Here is a 20,327-nt window from a genome sequence, read left to right on the forward strand (position 1 = left end):
ATGTAATTCTCCTAGAGAACTATAAAGGGAAGAGACAGAAGAGAATCTTTGCTGTACTTCAACAGAGCAGAACTACCAACATTATATCCTAAATATTTTGGCTATGTTAATGTTTCTAAAACATGGCTTGACACACTCAGTTACTGAGTGCTTACTTTATTCAAAGCACAATCTTACACCCTCCAGGGATATAGAAATGAATTAGACAAGGGTCTGTTTACAATCTGGTAGGGAAAAAGACTTGTACAAAATAATTTTAGTTCAGTAGGAAGTGGTAACAGCTAAATGAAAACTTGAAGAAAGATTAAGAAAATGAGGACATTTAGTAGAAGGAAAAATATTTCTAGATGGAGGAGGTTTCACTCTGGCTTTAAAGAATGGACAAAATTTCAACATCATGAGAAGATGGGGAGGGAGGAGTATTATAAGCAGAATGAAACAAGAGCAAAGCTATAAGAAACAGTAATGGGTAATTCATGCATGAGATGCTTCACATGGTCTATTTTGCCATGGACAAAGAGAGAATGAAAGGGGAAGGACCGAAAATGAAGTTAGAAAAGGAGAGTCTTAAATTCAGGTTGATAAAATTGGCCTTTGATCTACAAGCAACCAGGAGCCAGTGAAGATTTTAGGTTGCAACTGAGCTTTAAAATGATTAATCCCATAAAAATTGTATGTAAGATACAGTTACAGATGGGCTGGTGGATGAATGTTGATAGAGGCAGGTTATCAACGAGAAAGGTATTGCATTCCCTTTGTTCAGGGAATGATAAAGAGACTTAGATAAGGTGGAGGCAAGAGAAAAGGTGTGTGGATGGATGCCAGAACCACCACAGAGGAAGAATCCACAGAACATGGCAACTGCTTGGAGCAAGGAAAGGAAAGAATGGCATTAAAAATAGTCATTCAAGTTTCCAAGCTGGAATACGGTGGTAGTATTAACAAGGAGTGCACAGTATGGGAAGCAGTTTGGGAGGACAGAAGCCGAATTATGTTTGGGATGTTCAGTATTTATACACCAGCAGAACACACAAGAAGAAAAGGCCGAGGCTTTTGAAGGAAGTTGGATACTGACGACTGAAGCTGTGTGGGGAGGAGGTATGTTTCTGCAAAGTACGTACAAATGGAACACCACAGATCCTACTTCCGAGGCTTGCCCAGGCAGGAGTGAAAGGTGAAGCACCCGCTGAAGTAACCCAATCCAGTTGTGTCTACTTTTCACGGCCTATCACCTCTTATTCTTCACAAAGACTCCTGGAGCAGGCGGCCGAAAGTAGCTTTTCCCTCCCTTCTCGTTATATTCCCAGAAGTTCCGTCCTTACCCGTGAACCGCACCCAGTCAAGTGGGCTTTATATACGGCAACAACTTTTCCTGCACACCGAGAGCATCTTCTATCTTTAGCCGGTTACCTAAACATACCTAGCTCAGCCCCACACGTTTCATCAGTGCCGGAAAAAGTGTGAAGAAATCTGAGACTCAGATATCGCGAGACTCCACAGTCCCGCCTCGGCTTTTGCCTGCCGGAAGTGGAAATCAGGTGGTTAGCGGATTCTTCCGGAAGTGACTCCGTTACCTTGGGGCGCTCCAGTGGCCTGGACTTCAACTGATTGAGTTGTGAGCTGCAGGCGGTTTCTTCTACGCGTCTCACTGGCGGTGTCTGGGCGGAGGTACGTAGACGCAGCCTTTAGTTGGTGTGACCCTTATTCAGGGCTACGGGAAGGAGCGAGCAGGTCGGGCAGAGCTGAGCGGCCGGCGAGGTGTTCTTGGTCGTTGCGATCCCAAGTCTGGACTCTTTCGCGAGACCGGGAACTACTAACTCCTCTCGGCCTTTACCTTTTTACTTCTCCACCACTCTCGGCCAGTTCTTCGGTTAGGAGCAGACTAATCGAAGCTTTGATACGCAAGTAGTGGTGTGTATTGAGGGAGAACTGAAAAACGCAATTGTCTTTAACCATTATCTTAGTCTGTTAGTTTTCTGGGTTTACTTCCTTGGACAGCGAACCTCCATTCTGGTTACTCATTTCCAAGGTTAGTCACACCGCAGCCAAAGTTCTATAGCTTTGTGCTTTTACTTGTAATGAATAAGTTAGTAGTGTTCTAGTACAAATCTGAAAGGCTGTAAAACCCCCTCCCCGCTTCCCCCCCCCCCCAAAAGAAAAGATGTTACCTTGTGAAGTTATTATTCATGCTTGAAGTAGCTTGGTTTTGTAGGCCCGGAGAATAACTCTTGCTCTCCGCTGATACTGAGCGCTAGTTTGCTCTTTTTTCCAGTATTAGCCTTGGAGGTGCTTAGAGCGCTAATAATTCAACTCTTCATTGACTAAGACCTTTGTGTTGTTTCCCCTACCACTGGTTTTTAGGGTTTCCTTCAATGAAGTTTGTTTTTCTCCCACAGATTTTAACAACCTAAATATTAAACAAGGCAGCTGCTTCAAATCCCTGAGGTAGGTAAAGATGGGATCAATTAAAATTCAATTTAAATTCCATTCTAATATGAATAATGATGGTGATATTTGTTTACTTGAGTGGGGGCAGAACATAAAAATAGAGTGGTGATTTTTACTGCCCATCTGGATTAGGTGTGGGTCATCTTTAACAATTTCTGTGATTCATGTAAAACTCCAGGCACATTTTTAATTAGCTGAATTTATTATTCATACTTTAAATTTTGAGGATTTGACTTCAGTTGGCCAATTAGACTTGCTGAAAGTCTAGTATTTGATGAGACAACAGTAGTAGTAGTAATAGCAGTAGTAGTCTGGGAGGTAGAAAGTCTGGATATTGTTTCTTTTTTTTTTAATAATTATATTTTTATACTCCCCAGTTTATTTTGAAAACAGTCTTCTCTGATATATATATCCAAATGAATTTGAAATTACAGTTATTTCAAAGTACACAGAAATAACCTATATTCTCCTATAAATGAAACAGTGATAAAAGAACACTTAACATATTATTTAAGGACTTCAACATAACAGACTTCTCTTTTTTTCCAGCTTTTTAAACTATTTTTCCTGTCTAACCCAATATGTAATATTTGACATTTGGGTTATATGTGCATATGAAACAGACACATTTGTCAAAAGTGAGCATAAGGTGAAACAGCATACAGTGTCCTTTCTGGATATAAATTTTTAGAGGCAAGGTGGTCCAAATGGGAGCAAAAAACTGACTTCCTCATTAAATAAACTAGATAAACAAAAATTAAGAATAATACTAAAGATTTATTCCATACCATAAATCATTTTTCTTTCTTATCCTTCGAACATACAAATGTGCCCTCTGGGCATGTGTGAATCAAAATACTTCCAATCAAGATTATGAAGCCCTATGACTAGAGATTTCTAATTCAGTAAGACACCCTGGAGTAAAAAGAGAGGTAGTATAGGTGAATAGAGGACATGTGTCCATCAAGTTATACATATCTACTTAATAAAGAGGTAGATTATTTAAAATTCTCAGTGGGTTCAGATACTGACTTGGGCCTGAAAGTGATGTTTTAATTACTTATTAAGCATATTGGAATGCTAGCTGTCACTGGATTAGTACCTTAAGGTTAAACACTGGAAAGAAATGATTGTTATAAAACACACAGAGAACATAGTATTTTGTGGTTCTACTGTTTTGTTTGTTCCACTATTTTTGTAATTGGGGCAAGATAAGTGATCCAACTTGTTTAAGAACATTGAATGTACCCCATAAACTGTCTGAATCAAAGATTTTTATTAATTCTTCTGCCAAACACAGCATTGATTTCCAACTACAATTATTTTTTAAGATAAAAAACATTAAGTCAATTGAAAAAAAAGTTGTGGCCCTGAACTATGAAGCATTACACTTTTAACCCACCGATTGACTGAAAAACCTAGAACATCACTGTTTAAGATGTGAATCAGTGTTGGCCTTCAGCAATGAGTGGATGCAGCTTTACTGTGACTTCTCCAAAAATGCTTTGCAGCACTTAACACACTGCTGGTAAACAGTCTCAAAGTCGGAGTCATTCCCATAATAGGGATCCTCAATAATAAGTTGTTTTTGTGGATCATAGCTCGCAATTAGTTCAGTTTTCGCTTCGCATTTTTAACTTCACTACCTTCTTTATTCACATCTCTCATTGCTTTCATCCATACATAGTATAAAATCAAATGTGGCAAAGTCTTCTTTGGTAACCTGCAGGGCCACGTGATTCATAGGAATATCATGCTTCTTCATGCAGTTTTGCCCTTGATAATCAGGTGGGTTTCCTATCTCATAAGTGGATGTTGTGGCACTGTCTATCCTCCAATTATTGGAAATATTTTGATCAGTTACAAGTTTTTTTGAAAATTGCTTCTGCAATGGGTGATCGACAGATGTTACCCAAACACACAAACAGCACCAACTTGGGCGGCTGCGCTGCCTTCTCTGAAGCAAAGAGCAGCAGAGAGTGAGCTGGATATTGTTTCTTGCATCCACATCATAACCTTGGTTAAATTTTGGAAGCATGAGGATAATATTCTAAATGTTATAAATATTTGCATTTTTTTTGTTTTTACTTTTTTTAAAATTTTAAGTTTTATTCACACACCATACAACCCATCCTAAGTGTATAATCACTGGCTCTTGGCATAATCACAGTTATGCACTCAACACCACAATCAACATTAGGACATTCTCATTTCTTCTGGAAAAATAAAAAAAAAATCCCATACCCTTAAATCCCCCTATTATTGACATTTAGCTTTGGTAGGGTATCTTTGATACAATTAATGAAAGAATAATACAATGTTACTGTTAACTATAGACCTTAGTTTGCATTAATTGTATTTTTTCCCATATACCACCCTATTATTAACACCTTGTAATACTGATGTATGTTTGTTCTAGTTCATGTAAGAACTTTTATATTTGTACAGTTAACCACTGTCATCATGCATTCGAGGTTTCGTTAAGTTATACAGTCCCAAGTTTTCTCTGCTAGCTTTCCTTCTGGTGACATACACAACCCTAGCCTCTTTCAACCATTCTCACACTCAGCTTTGTTAATTACACTTAGACAATTGTGCTACCATCCCACAGTATTGTGCTATCCATTTCTGAACATTTACAATCAACCTTATTAAACATTCTGCACTCCTTAAGCATCAGTTGCCCCGTATCTACTCTCTTAATATCTCTTGATGACCGATAATCTATGGTCTCGAATTTAACTCCCAGAGTTTGCTCATTATAGTTATTTCATATTAGTGAGACCATACAGTATTTGTCCTTTTTGTTTCTGGCTTATTTTGCTCAACATAATATCCTCAAGGTTCATCCATGTTGTATGCTTCATGACTGATTCCTCCTTACAGCTGCATAATATTGGAATATTATGAATATACCAGTTTGTTTATCCACTCATCAGTTGATGAACATTTGGGCTGTTTCCATCAATTGGTAATCATGAATAATGCCGCTATAAACATCAGTGTGCAAATGTCTATTCATGTCCCTGCTTTCAGTTCTTCTGAGTATTTACCTAGTAACGGGATTGCTGGCTCATACAGCAGTTTTATAGTTAGCATCCTGAGGAACTGCTAAACTGCCTTCCACAGCAGTTGCACTATTCTGCATTCCCCCCAACAGTGAATAAGTAAGTGTACCTGTTTCTCCACATCCTCTCCAGTACTTGTAGTTTTGTGTTGTTTTTTTTTTTCTTTTTATAATGGCGATTTTAGTAGGTGTGAAATGGTATCTCATTATGGTTTTGATTTGCATTTCCTTAATAGCTAGTGAAGATGAGCATCTTTTCTTATGCTTATTAGCCATTTATATTTCCTCTTTGGAAAAGTATCTATCTGTGTCTTTTGCCCATTTTCAGATTGGGTTGTTTGTCTTTTTGTTGTTGAGTTGTAGGATTTCTTTATATATTCTGGATCTTAAACCCTTACCGGATATGTGGTTTCTGAATATTTTCTCCCATTGAGTAGGCTGCCTTTTTACTTTCTGCACAAGTTTTTCGAGGAAAGACAAACTAATACTTTTGGTAATGAAGAAATTGTCTTCCAATAGCACATGTCTTTTTTATTAGAAGTTGAAGTAATAAAGGAAGAAATATAATTTTTGGATGTCAGATAAAAGGAAGGTTTGGTTAAGTTTCAGCATGTCAAATATGTCCTAAGTTATAAATCAAGTTTTAGGAATTTTGAGGCAAGGAGCAAAAAGGTGAGGTTTTGGATAGAGAAGGTAGGGAATGGGAATGCTGACCAGGTCCTGGGCAAGGAAAATTGGGAAGTGGGGGCTTCCTGCAGAATCCTCCTAGTGCTGGCTCTCAGGTCTTCGATGAAGATTAAAAAAAGTCAACTCTTTCTCCCTGATTCCTCAAGGATTAGGCCTTTTGCAGCATAAGCTAAATCTTCTTAGAGGTAGAGGGCTGTCTGATAATGTGGGGGACTTGGTGAAGAAATACTAGTAGTTGAGTGAATCCATAATTGACCTGGTAAAACACAGCTGATACAGATTTCAGTTTTTATAGGTATTAGACAATATCTACGGTAGTTATTTTTCATTTGTCTCAGGATCTGGAATAAGAATCTAATAGATATAATTAATACAATTATAGTTATCCTAGACTTTAATAGCTGTGCATTTAAATGCCTTTCAGACATTTTATATTTTCATATCTCTTGTATTTTCGATCTTTCCTCTTTTTATTGGCTCCTTTCCTGTCTCTTAAAAAAAGCTCAGCTATTCTTTCCTGGGAAAAATGAGATAATTGCTCAGTAATCCCTTAGCTGCTACCCTATCTTCCTCCTTTTTTAGCCAAGCTTCTTGAACGCTTCCTTTTACTTCTCAATCAATTGCAGTCCTGCTTCAATCCCTACTGTTCTAAAACAATCACCTCCTAATGGTAAATCCAGTTTTCTCCTTTTGGTTCTTTATCACTGTTCCATTTGCCACTGCTGACCATTCACTCTGTATTCTCTTGGCTTCTATGATAATCTGGTTCTCCTCTTACCCTTTCTACCTCTTTACTCTTTAAATATTGATGTTCTCCAGGATTTTGTTCCATTATCCTCTTACTTCACATTCTCCTGGAGGAACTGTATCCATTCTTACAGCATTAACCACCAGCAAAATTTCTTATGACACCCATATTCATCTTCAAATAGTTAATAGTGATTGGACTTTCTGGACCATAGCTAACTTCAAACTTGAGTGTGCCCTGTCTCCCCCTTCTTGTACTTATTATGGCACCATAATCTTTCCAGTCATTTGGACAGAGCCTGAGAGTTATCCTTTATTTCCCCCTTACCTCCCACATCTAGTCAGTGATCAGTTCCTCCTGGAATTCTTCTAAAACTAATCTCACAGTCCTTGCCACAGATTAAGTCCTCAGCATGCCGCCTACATTACTGCAGTAATCTGCTCTAGTCTAATCTCACTAATTATTTTCTACCCTATTAGAAAAGTGATCTTTCAAAAATAGTAAATTTGATCTTGAGACTTCCCTGCTTAAACCAAAACAACACCCCCCCCCCAGTGCCTACAAGAAAAAGTACAAAGTTGTTTGTGTTGCACACAAAGATTTTCAAGATTTAACCTCTGCCTGCCTCTCCAGTCTCATTTCTTGATATTCCCTGTTCTCTTTATATTTGTACCATATCTATTTCTTCTTCCAGAGTGGGAGCTTTTTTTTTTTTTAAATATTCATTTTATTGAGATATATTCACATACCATGCAGTCATACAAAACAAATCCTACATTCGATTGTTCACAGTACCATTACATAGTTGTGCATTCATAACCAAAATCAATCCCTGACACCTTCATTACCACACACACAAAAATAACAAGAATAATAATTAAAGTGAAAAAGAGCAATTAAAGTAAAAAAGAACACTGGGTGCCTTTGTTTGTTTGTTTGTTTCCTTCCCCCATTTTTCTACTCATCCGTCCAAAAACTAGACAAAGGGGAGTGTGGTCCTTATGGCTTTCCCAATCCCATTGTCCCCCCTGATAAGCTACATTTTTATACAATCGTCTTCGAGATTCATGGGTTCTGGGTTGTAGTTTGATAGTTTCAGGTATCTACCGCCAGCTACCTCAATTCATTAGAACCTAAAAAGGGTTGTCTATATTGTGTGTAAGAGTGCCGACCAGAGTGACCTCTCGGCTCCCTTTGGAATCTCTCTGCCACTGAAGCTTATTTCATTTCCTTTCATTTCCCCCTTGTGGTCAAGAAGATGTTCTCCGTCCCACGATGCCGGGTCTACATTCCTCCCCAAGACCGGGAGCTTTTGAGGGCAGAGTCCATGATGGCTCTTAGTTAATACAATGCCTGGAACAAAATAGTCAAGAAATGTTGAATTGAATGTCTAAAATCTAAATGAGGTTTAAAAGCACACAGGGGCATCTATGGATACCCTGCCTTGTTTTTTTCATTAACTGGTAAGACAGTGTTAATTTCTTAACAATTAACTAATTAGAAACTATACAGGATTTCAGAATGACTGACACTTCTGAAGCTGTTCCAAATTTTGAAGAGATGTTTGCCAGTAGATTTTCAGAGGATGACAGAGAATACCAGGAATACCTGAAACGTCCTCCTCAGACCCCTCCAATTGTTGAGGAATGGAATAGCAGAGCTGGTGGGAACCAAAGAAATAGAGGAAATCGGTATGTATTACTTCTGAAGAATAAATGCAGATGGTTGATTTGGGGACAGTGGCTTTAGTCTGCTAGACTGTAAGGCCAGTGAGAGCAGGGACCCATGTTTTGTTCAGAGTAATACACTTAGTTCCTAGTAATAGTGCCTGGCACATAGTAAATGCCTGATAAATATTTGTTTTAATATTTCATTGGCACCATATTGTTATCTATTGCTGTTCAATTGTGTGTATGTGTTTTAATGCTTTTAAAAAATGTCTCTTCTGTGGACTAAGCAATATTTTATTTTCTTCACAAATATACTAAAAAAAAAAAAACCCTACATTCTTCCAAAAACTTTGTGTTAAACTCCATAAAGAGGGTGTCATTTTGGTTTTACTTCAGAAGGTTTATAAAATGGAAACAATTTATATCTAATATTTCAGTATTGTCAAAAGAATAAATTACCATACTGCTTTTATGCAGTGTGGTGTGAGTTGTTGTAGTCGGCCTGTTTCTCTGTAAAGTGTATCCAGGAATGGTGGAAGAAGGCCTGAAATCTTAAGAAAAATTTTGAGTAACCATGTTATCACATTCTTAGAGAGAAAAATGTTTTTTACTCTCTTGTTTATTCAGTATTAGATTGAGAAATCAAATGCACTGGGATAGATTTGTCATGTTTTTAAAAGATAAGTTTAAAAACCATTTTGTTTTGTTGTAGGTTGCAAGATAACAGACAGTTTAGAGGTAGGGATAGCAGACGGGGGTGGCCAAGTGACAATCGATCCAATCAGTGGCATGGACGAGCCTGGGGTAGCAATTACAAGCAGCACAGACAAGAACCTCACTACCCCCACCAGTATGGACACTATGGTTACAACCAACGGCCTCCCTATGGTTATGGTTACTACTGACAGAAAATGTTGGCAGGTTTTAGTGAAACCATTTGCTCTGTTAATGACAAAAGTTTGAGTGTGTCTTCTGTTTGGTCATAGTTTTACATCTGACTTCAGAGAGTGAATTATTTTTTGCAACTTGAGACTTTTTTTAAAAAATAAATTTTACTAGAGACGTGACAGTAGCTTGGAATAAGTTAGTCTTAAGGGACTACGGTAAGAAGATTGTGGATTATATTGCTTGACTTCTACCCCAGATTCATCTTTGTTTCATGACTTAATGTGTTTTGAGTTTGGTATTTTTCCCATGTTTGACTTTCATGAATTCTGTTTTTGTTTTACACAGAAATAAAAATTTTTACCTAGAAAATGCTTGCTTTTCCTTTGTAAGATAAGGGAGTATCCATACACTCAGACATGCTTATTTATAAAATTTTATAGCGATTAGTACAATCACCTCATGGATGCAAAACTGTGCTTACTTGTAATATATTGTACATACCATTAGGTAAAAATATTGTTGTAGGATTAACAGTACTTTGTGTGTGATTACTTACTCCATAGGTATGAGTCATCTCCACAATCACTTTGGTCCTTTTTTTATAAGGAAATCAGGAATAAAGCTGTAAAATGAGGAAGGAATTACTTTCAGTTTTAGTGTCTGTCCATCTGGAGTTGGGTGGGATTAGGGCATACATTCATTTTATATAACCTGTAAGGCTTTGTGCTAACTTAAACATAGGAGGTCAGAATTCATACATTATATAAATGTTTTAACTCTGTACTGTTTAAACTTTTCAACTATATGTAAATAATGCTATATTTTGACTCTTTAATTACTTCTATGGTATTCAGTGTGGGTTCATTTTGTAATGGTAATGTTTACTTCCAAATGTGTACCTTTGCTGCTGCTTCTATAAACACAGTGTTGCTGTAACTGACTCCCAGAATGATCATGCTATTTCAAATCATTTGTATGGTCATTATGATGGATTTATTCAAATAAATACTTTCATATAAAATTAAGTAACTTTATTTCCAAGTTTTGGCAGTTAGCGCATTCACCAATGTGCTAAGATGAGGTTTTTTATTTTTTTATTACTCTGTCTTTCTTATCTGTTGAAAAGGGTCTATTTGGTTTAAGAGTAATATCAAAAGTACAAATTTCATCTTAGGTCAAAGGAATTAAAAAGCACCTTCCTAAATCTGCCTTCTGCTGCCTTCTCGCTTAGCATCCTATGGTAGGCCCTTGAGGTTGACTTCTTCAGGTACTTCTCCATTCTCTGGATTCATCTCTCCCCACCATTCCCCTTTCTGGAAAATCATACTTTCAGGTAACTATTTTATTGGGATGGATCTAATAAACCAATTCACACTGAGATATAAATAAAAAGATAATTAGGGAAGGATTTTTCCTGCATTTCTCTAACTACTTCAGTAAGCAACAAGATAGTCTATAGATGTTTAGCCTAGAGAGGCAAGACTGGCCTGATTGCAGCCCAAGATCTCTAAAAGCAGGTTCAGAGTATTTGTCAGCTGCCAATCAGGACAGTGGCTGACTATAGCTTTGGACTAGGATCCTGGAGGCCCTTTGCTGTCCCAGCTTTTACCACTATTTAGGGGAACCTATGGGCCCAAGGGGCAGTGCTGGAGCAGGGGATACCTCTCCAGAAGCTCAGAAGAGGTGGTTTTCCAACAACATTTAAATATTTTAACACCTGGTACAGATAGGGGGCATATGGCCTGAGTATCAGCCCTGCTTGAAAGAATAGTCATTATTTGTAAGTAATCTTCCTTTTAAGATGAGTTGTTTCTGCATTCTGTATGAATGTGGGGTGTGTGTATGTGTACACATGCGTTTGTTTTACAGCAGTCAGTAGCATACTACTCCCCGTGTGCTTAAAGCCAGGAAGAAATAAAAGGCATGGTTTCTGCTTCATGTGGAAAGACAGAAAATAACATGAAACAGACTTAAGGACAATTTAAGAGTGAAAACAAAGAATTAAAACATTGCTATTTAATGAAATTGATGCAGTCAAATAGCTTACAGCATTAGGCAGAAGGAGTCGTGGCTTCCAGTTCTGTCCTTTACCACATATATGACCTTGAGAAAACTCTGATCTTATTTACTCACTTGTAAAAATGAGGATAATACTCATCATACCATTCTCACAGGAATATCATAAAAATAAAGGACCAAACTAGGAGGTTGAGAATAGAAACTAGAGCTTGTGACCATTCACCACCACCACCACCGCCACCCAGTGGCACATAATAGGTGCTCCATAAACATTTCTTGAATAAATGGGAGGGAAGTATTTGGTAAATTATAAAGCATAGCATTGATATAAAGGATGTAGAATAACTGATAAAAGATGAGGTAGGGCAGGGGACTTATTGAGAACTAAGGATTTATGATTGTTTCCCTATGTGAATTTATATATGAATTAACAAAAGGTAAATTATCACAAAATAACCAACCCTTCCAATATAGGAAGAAGTTTGTATAGAAGTTGAGCTAAAATTAGTAGCATATGCTGTTAGGAGATTGGCACGGATTTAAAATTACTGATTGTTGATTATTGAGCACATTAGATTAATGTTCCTTTGAGAAAAGCTTACTGGAGACTTGAGTTCAAGAGCCATTTTTTAAATGAGTGGTAGGAGGATTTGAGGTATTCCAAAGTGTAATAATAATCTTGGTCACTGCTCTGAGATTAGTTTGAGGTTCTTAAAACCATGTAGGAAAAAGATATCTGGTGATTTCTAGCATAGATTTTGGAAGTCATAGGTTTCCAAAGCTGCATTCCCTGTATACAATGCTCAACAAACAAAGATATAATTTTCCCTTTGTATTTTATTTACCTAAAGAAAAATATAGGACTTTATGATAGAAGAGTAATGGAATGTCAGTTTTTAAGTTTAGTATACTAAAATGGAAGGAAATGATCTTTTGCCCTGAAGGTTACTGCCAGCACTTGTTTTGAATTCTTGTAAAAGCACTACACAGTACTTTAGTCCTAAATAATAGAATTTTTTTATACTTTAAAAATTTTGCTAGACTTTATTCCATTTGATTCATTGAACCCAAACACAGCTTTGGCTGTGCATGGAAATCTGTGCCCTGCCTTTGACTTCTTTTAATTAGCACTGTTGTCTGTAGTGAAAAGGAATATATTTTTCTTTAGGAAATGTAGAAAATAACAAATAATCCCAGCTTGTGGCAGCTTATGTTACCTCTGGATAACTTCATTCAGCTGGAAATGTTACTTGTAAAAGGGCTTACTTTGGTAATGTCAGATGAATGAGGTGTTATATATAAACTAAACTATTCCACTGATTAAACAAAAAGCGTATCTTAGATTTTTCTTTCAATATTTTGTATTTTAACCAAAGAAGCATATTTGAATGTGTAAATGAAGACTTTGAAATAGTTTCTAGGCTTTGGTTAATTGTGTGTGAAAAACCTAATTATATAGATCACTCATTCTTTCTTCTGTTTATTTATAAACTTAGAAAGGTATGCTTTAAAAATTCTCAGGTTTTCAATTTAGAATGAATTAAGATTAATGGGAGAAAATAATCCTTGACACTGGTGTTAGTCAGTGATGTGTTGAAATAGTTTAGGATTCAGATATATTGAGATGTGACATTCTACAATATTTCAGAAAAGATTTCTCCTGGCTCCTGCTATATTAGATGATTATAGAGCCAAATCAACAACTAGATTGAAGTAGTAGCTTATACCATTGGACTCCAAGGTAACCTTGAGAGCAAATATGTTCTCCTTTCCAGAAGTCTGGTTGACCTCCGCTGGAGCCAGCTTTTAGGAAAAAGAGGGATGGGAACAGAGATCCCTTGACCTTTGACCTGTGGACATTCTGGGAGAAAATGGCCAAGGGCAAGCTGGCTACATGGGTCTCCAGCACTAAGGCTGTCTTATGTCTGCACTATGCCAGAGTTCAGGAGGAAGGAGATGTTAGCTGTTGCAACACTGCTGAGGCCTCTGGATGCCAGAGAAACATTCTTCCTTCTCAGGAGTTCAGTTATCAAAAACTCTTAGATTGGAAAATTGAAGAATGAGCTGTGATTAATACTCAGATGATGTGGGAAGAGGGTAATGAAAAGGACAGGTCTTCTATCAAGACTGCTAATACATGATTTGACTGCTCCCTCACAGGATTAAGCATACACATATACAAAAAGTACCCAGCACTAGGTAGGTGCCCAGTGACTATCAAGTTTTTGTGCCTCCACGGTTAGAGTGGGATATCTGGGCTGGCTTGGGTGCATCAAGTTTTATGGACTGATGGGTTGATTCAGTTGGTGTTTTCATTCCTGTCCCTAAGGGGCAAGAGAGCCCCATGTATTAATTACCAGTTAGATTTTCTCTGGGTTTCAGTGACTTCTCCTGAGACAGCTTCAGGGGATGATGTGATGATGATCTCATGGGTTTTTTCCACTGCCAGTGCCTTTAACTCCCTAAGGGATCTCCAGCCTCTTTGTCTGAATTAGGTAAATAAAACTGATCTCACTGCTAAAGGCCAGACGCTGTTTGTTTCTGTGTGTTTATCCCATTTTAAAATTTCCTTCAATGTATACATTTTGTATGACAAAATAATGATTATAAAGGGTAAAACAATACAAAAATAAGTAATGCACACGTAACAGTGGTTATGACCTGTTGTGCATGCATGTCCCTTTTATCATGCTCATACAAGTATATAAAAACTTGATATACCTATACTTTTGTCCTTTATTTTTTTGCTAAATTAGGGTTACATTATATATATTACTTTTCACTCAACAGAATATAATACATATCACTCCAGGTCAGTGGTTATAGATTAGAAATGAATGATTAGCTTTAATAGCACATTCTATAGTATATATATATAGTATAGTATGATACACCATTGATTATATGATCTTTCTCCTATCGGTAGATACTTAAGTTGTTCACACCTACCCCTCCCCCACAACAATGCTGCAATGCTTTTGTACATATATCCTTTTGGATTGGTACTTTTATTTTACATGTTCTTTAAGACAGTTCCAAAAGTAGAATTGTTGAGTAAAAAGATCTATATTTTTAATTTTAATAAATACTGCTACATTTTCTAAAACATTGTAGCAATTCACATTCCCATCAGTAACATGAGTGTACTTAACGTGTCTCCTCTTCTCCCCCAATAACCTCAACAAGCTTTTTATCTTTGAAATCAGAGATCTTTATAGGTTATGTCTTATTATTGGTCATTGTTTGTCATTCCTTCACCTTTTCATTCTGTAAATTTTTCTTTGGTTTCTTCAAAGTTTTCTTGGTTGTATCTTTTTTTTTTTTTTTTTTTTTTTTTTAATCATCATTTTATTGAGATATATTCACATACCATGCAGTCATACAAAACAAATTGTACTTTCGATTGTTTACAGTACCATTACATAGTTGTACATTCATCACCTAAATCAATCCCTGACACCTTCATTAGCACACACACAAAAATAACAAGAATAATAATTAGAGTGAAAAAGAGCAATTGAAGTAAAAAAGAACACTAGGTACCTTTGTCTGTTTGTTTGCTTCCCCTACTTTTCTACACATCCATCCATAAACTAGACAAAGTGGAGTTTGGTCCTTATGGCATTCCCAATCCCACTGTCACCCCTCATAAGCTACATTTTTATACAACTGTCTTCGAGATTCATGGGTTCTGGGTTGTAGTTTAATAGTTTCAGGTATCCACCACCAGCTACCCCAATTCTTTAGAACCTAAAAAAGGTTGTCTAAAGTGTGCGTAAGAGTGCCCACCAGAGTGATCTCTCGGCTCGTTTTGGAATCTCTCTGCCACTGAAGCTTATTTCATTTCCTTTCACATCCCCCTTTTGGTCAAGAAGATGTTCTCCATCCCACGATGCCGGGTCTACATTCCTCCCCGGGAGTCATATTCCACGTTGCCAGGGAGATTCACTTCCCTGGGTGTCTGATCCCACGTAGGGGGGAGGGCAGTGATTTCACCTTTCAAGTTGGCTTAGCCAGAGAGAGAGGGCCACATCTGAGCAACAAAGAGGCATTCAGGAGGAGACTCTTAGGCACAAATACAGGGAGGCCTAGCCTCTCCTTTGCAGCAACCGTCTTCCCAAGGGTAAAACTTATGGTAGAGGGCTCAACCCATCAAACCACCAGTCCCCTATGTCTGTGGTCATGTTAGCAACCATGGAGGTGGGGTAGGCGAATACCCCTGCATTCTCCACAGGCTCCTCAAGGGGGCACTACATCTTTTTTTTTTTTTTTTCCTTGTTTGTCTTTTTTCTTTCTTTTTTTTTTTTTTTTTAACTTTCCCTTCTTTTTTCAAATCAACTGTATGAAAAAAAAAAGTTAAAAAGAAAACAAACATACAATAAAAGAACATTTCAAAGAGACCATGGCAAGGGAGTAAGAAAACGACAACTAACCTAAGATAACTGCTTAACTTCCAACATGTTCCTACTTTACCCCAAGAAAGTTACATAATATAGCCACATTTCACTGAACTTGTTCCTACTACATCCATCAGAAATTAACAGACCATAGTCATTTCTGGGCATCCCCAGAACGTTAAATAGCTTATCTGTTCTTGGATTATTGTTCCCCCTTCCTTAATTGGTCTCTACTGCTAGTTCCCCTACATTCTACATTATAAACCATTTGTTTTACATTTTTCAAAGTTCACATTAGTGGTAGCATATAATATTTCTCTTTTTGTGCCTGGCTTATTTCGCTCAGCATTATGTCTTCAAGGTTCATCCATGTTGTCATATGTTTCACCAGATCGTTCCTTCTTACTGCCGCGTAGTATTCCATCGTGTGTATATACCACATTTTATTTATCCACTCATCTGTTGAAGGACATTTGGGTTGTTTCCATCTCTTGGCAATTGTGAATAATGCTGCTATGAACATTGGCGTGCAGGTATCTGTTCGTGTCACTGCTTTCCGATCTTCCGGGTATATACCGAGAAGTGCAATCGCTGGATCGAATGGTAGCTCTATATCTAGTTTTCTAAGGAACTGCCAGACTGACTTCCAGAGTGGCTGAACCATTATACAGTCCCACCAACAATGAATAAGAGTTCCAATTTCTCCACATCCCCTCCAGCATTTGTAGTTTCCTGTTTGTTTAATGGCAGCCATTCTAATCGGTGTTAGATGGTATCTCATTGTGGTCTTAATTTGCATCTCTCTAATAGCTAGTGAAGCTGAACATTTTTTCATGTGTTTCTTGGCCATTTGTATTTCCTCTTCAGAGAACTGTCTTTTCATATCTTTTGCCCATTTTATAATTGGGCTGTCTGTACTATTGTCATTGAGTTGTAGGATTTCTTTGTATATGCAAGATATCAGTCTTTTGTCAGATACATGGTTTCCAAAAATTTTTTCCCTTTGAGTTGGCTGCCTCTTTACCTTTTTGAGAAATTCCTTTGAGGTGCAGAAACTTCTAAGCTTGAGGAGTTCCCATTTATCTATTTTCTCTTTTGTTGCTTGTGCTTTGGGTGTAAAGTCTAGGAAGTGGCCTCCTAATACAAGGTCTTGAAGATGTTTTCCTACATTATCTTCTAGGAGTTTTATGGTACTTTCTTTTATATTGAGATCTTTGGTCCATTTTGAGTTAATTTTTGTGTAGGGGGTGAGGTAGGGGTCCTCTTTCATTCTTTTGGATATGGATATCCAACTCTCCCAGCCCCATTTGTTGAAAAGACCATTATGGCTCAGTTCGGTGACTTTGGGGGCCTTATCAAAGATCAGTCGGCCATAGATCTGAGGGTCTATCTCTGAATTCTCAATTCGATTCCATTGATCTATATGTCTATCTTTGTGCCAGTACCATGCTGTTTTGGCAACTGTGGCTTTATAATAAGCTTCAAAGTCAGGGAGTGTAAGTCCTCCCACTTCGTTTTTCTTTTTTAGAGTGTCTTTAGCAATTCGAGGCATCTTCCCTTTCCAAATAAATTTGATAACTAGCTTTTCCAAGTCTGCAAAGTAGGTTGTTGGAATTTTGATTGGGATTGCATTGAATCTATAGATGAGTTTGGGTAGAATTGACATCTTAATGACATTTAGCCTTCCTATCCATGAACATGGAATATTTTTCCATCTTTTAAGGTCCCCTTCTATTTCTTTTAGTAGAGTTATGTAGTTTTCTTTGTATAGGTCTTTTACATCTTTGGTTAAGTTTATTCCTAGGTACTTGATTTTTTTAGTTGCTATTGAAAATGGTATCTTTTTCTTGAGTGTCTCTTCAGTTTGTTCATTTCTAGCATATAGAAACATTACTGACTTATGTGCATTAATCTTGTATCCCGCTACTTTGCTAAATTTGTTTATTAGCTCTAGTAGGTGTATCGTTGATTTCTCAGGGTTTTCTAGATATAAGATCATATCATCTGCAAACAATGACAGTTTTACTTCTTCTTTTCCAATTTGGATGCCTTTTATTTCTTTGTCTTGCCGGATTGCCCTGGCTAGCACTTCCAGCACAATGTTGAATAACAGTGGTGACAGCGGGCATCCTTGTCTTGTTCCTGATCTTAGAGGGAAGGCTTTCAGTCTCTCACCATTGAGTACTATGCTGGCTGTGGGTTTTTCATATATGCTCTTTATCATGTTGAGGAAGTTTCCTTCAATTCCTACCTTTTGAAGTGTTTTTATCAAAAAGGGATGTTGGATTTTGTCAAATGCTTTTTCAGCATCTATTGAGATGATCAATTGATTTTTCCCTTTCGAGTTTTTAATGTGTTGTAATACATTGATTGTTTTTCTTATGTTGAACCATCCTTGCATGCCTGGAATGAACCCCACTTGGTCATGGTGTATGATTTTTTTAATGTGTCTTTGGATTCGATTTGCAAGTATTTTGTTGAGGATTTTTGCATCTATATTCATTAGGGAGATTGGCCGGTAGTTTTCCTTTTTTGTAGCATCTTTGCCTGGTTTTGGTATTAGATTGATGTTAGCTTCATAAAATGAGTTAGGTAGTGTTCCATTTTTTTCAATGTTTTGAAAGAGTTTGAGTAAGATTGGTGTCAGTTCTTTCTGGAAAGTTTGGTAGAATTCCCCTGTGAAGCCATCTGGCCCTGGGCATTTATTTGTGGGAAGATTTTTGATGACTGATTGGATCTCTTTGCTTGTGATGGGTTGGTTGAGGTCTTCTATTTCTTCTCTGGTCAGTCTAGGTTGTTCATATGTTTCCAGGAAATTGTCCATTTCTTCTACATTATCCAGTTTGTTGCCATACAGTTGTTCATAATATCCTCTTATAATTTTTTTAATTTCTTCAGGATCTGCAGTTATGTCACCTTTTTCATTCATTATTTTGTTTATATGGGTCTTCTCTCTTTTTGATTTTGTCAGTCTAGCTAGGGGCTTGTCAATCTTGTTGATCTTCTCAAAGAACCAACTTTTGGTGATATTTATCCTTTCTATTGTTTTTTTGTTCTCTATGTCATTTATTTCTGCTTTAATCCTTGTTATTTCTTTTCTTCTACTTGGTTTAGGATTGGTTTGCTGTTCATTTTCTAGCTTCTTCAGTTGATCCATTAGTTCTTTGATTTTGGCTCTTTCTTCCTTTTTAATATATGCGTTTAGTGCTATAAATTTCCCCCTTAGCACTGCTTTTGCTGCATCCCATAGGTTTTGGTATGTTGTGTTCTCATTTTCATTCGTCTCTATATATTTAGCAATTTCTCTTGCTATTTCTTCTTTAACCCACTGATTGTTTAGGAGTGTGTTGTTTAACCTCCAGGTATTTGTGACTTTTCTAAGTCTCTGATGGTTATTGACTTCTAATTGTATTCCATTGTGGTCAGAGAATGTGCTTTGAATAATTTCAATCTTTTTAAATTTACTGAGGCTTGTTTTATGTCCCAGCATATGATCTATTCTGGAGAAAGTTCCGTGAGCACTAGAAAAGTATGTGTATCCTGGTGATTTGGGATGTAATGTCCTGTAGATGTCTGTTAAATCTAATTCATTTATCAGATTGTTTAGGTTTTCAATTTCCTTATTGGTCTTCTGTCTGGTTGATCTATCTGTAGGAGAGAGTGATGTGTTGAAGTCTCCCACAATTATTGTGGAAACATCAATTGCTTCCTTTAGTTTTGCCAGTGTTTCTCTCATGTATTTTGTGGCACCGTGATTGGGTGCATAGACATTTACGATTGTTATTTCTTCTTGCTGAATTGCCCCTTTTATTAGTATGTAGTGGCCTTCTTTGTCTCTCAAAACATCCCTGCATTTGAAGTCTATTTTATCTGAGATTAATATTGCTACACCTGCTTTCTTTTGGCTGTAGCTTGCATGAAATATTTTTTTCCATCCTTTCACTTTCAGTTTCTTTGTGTCCCTGTGTCTAAGATGAGTCTCTTGTATGCAACATATTGATGGTTCATTTTTTTTGATCCATTCTGCGAATCTATATCTTTTAATTGGGGAGTTTAATCCATTTACATTCAACGTTAAAACCGTGAAGGCATTTCTTGAATCGGCCATCTTATCCTTTGGATTATGTTTGCCATATTTTTCCCTCTCTCTATTAATATCCTTTATTGTACCCATACCGATTCTCTTTAGTACTGAACCTTTCTCCAAGTCTCTCTGTCCTGTCTTTGTTTCTCTGTCTGTAGGGCTCCCTTTAGTATCTCCAGTAGGGCAGGTCTCTTGTTAGCAAATTCTCTCAGCATTTCTTTGTCTGTGAAAAATTTAAGCTCTCCCTCAAATTTGAAGGAGAGCTTTGCTGGATAAAGTATTCTTGGCTGGAAATTCCTCTCACTCAGAATTTTAAATA

General features: G+C 37.1%; 1 protein-coding gene across 2 annotated transcripts; it reads left to right on the forward strand.

Annotated features, from left to right (window-relative positions):
• Nucleotides 1-1,544: 1,544 nt before the first annotated feature.
• RAMAC (RNA guanine-7 methyltransferase activating subunit) lies at nt 1,545-9,877 on the forward strand. 2 transcript variants are annotated; one of them, XM_037833175.1, is made up of 4 exons: nt 1,545-1,668; nt 2,397-2,445; nt 8,452-8,641; nt 9,333-9,877. In XM_037833175.1, exons 3-4 carry the CDS (start codon nt 8,472-8,474, stop codon nt 9,523-9,525), a joined length of 363 nt encoding a protein of 120 aa, XP_037689103.1. In that variant the 5' UTR covers nt 1,545-1,668; nt 2,397-2,445; nt 8,452-8,471; the 3' UTR covers nt 9,526-9,877. The 2 variants fall into 2 exon arrangements, with proteins under 2 accessions (XP_037689103.1, XP_037689102.1); XM_037833174.1 differs by having other exon boundaries at nt 8,463-8,641.
• The last annotated feature ends 10,450 nt before the right edge of the window (nt 9,878-20,327 follow it).

Source organism: Choloepus didactylus, chromosome 4 (genome assembly GCF_015220235.1).
Source record: "Choloepus didactylus isolate mChoDid1 chromosome 4, mChoDid1.pri, whole genome shotgun sequence".
NCBI classification, from domain to species: Eukaryota; Metazoa; Chordata; class Mammalia; order Pilosa; family Megalonychidae; genus Choloepus; species Choloepus didactylus.

Coding starts and splice junctions, on each gene's coding strand:
- RAMAC (XM_037833175.1), top strand. CDS start 8,472: ATGACTGACACTTCTGAAGCTGTTCCAAATTTTGAAGAGATGTTTGCC. Junction 8,642..9,332: donor CAAAGAAATAGAGGAAATCG/GTATGTATTACT, acceptor GTTTTGTTGTAG/GTTGCAAGATAACAGACAGT.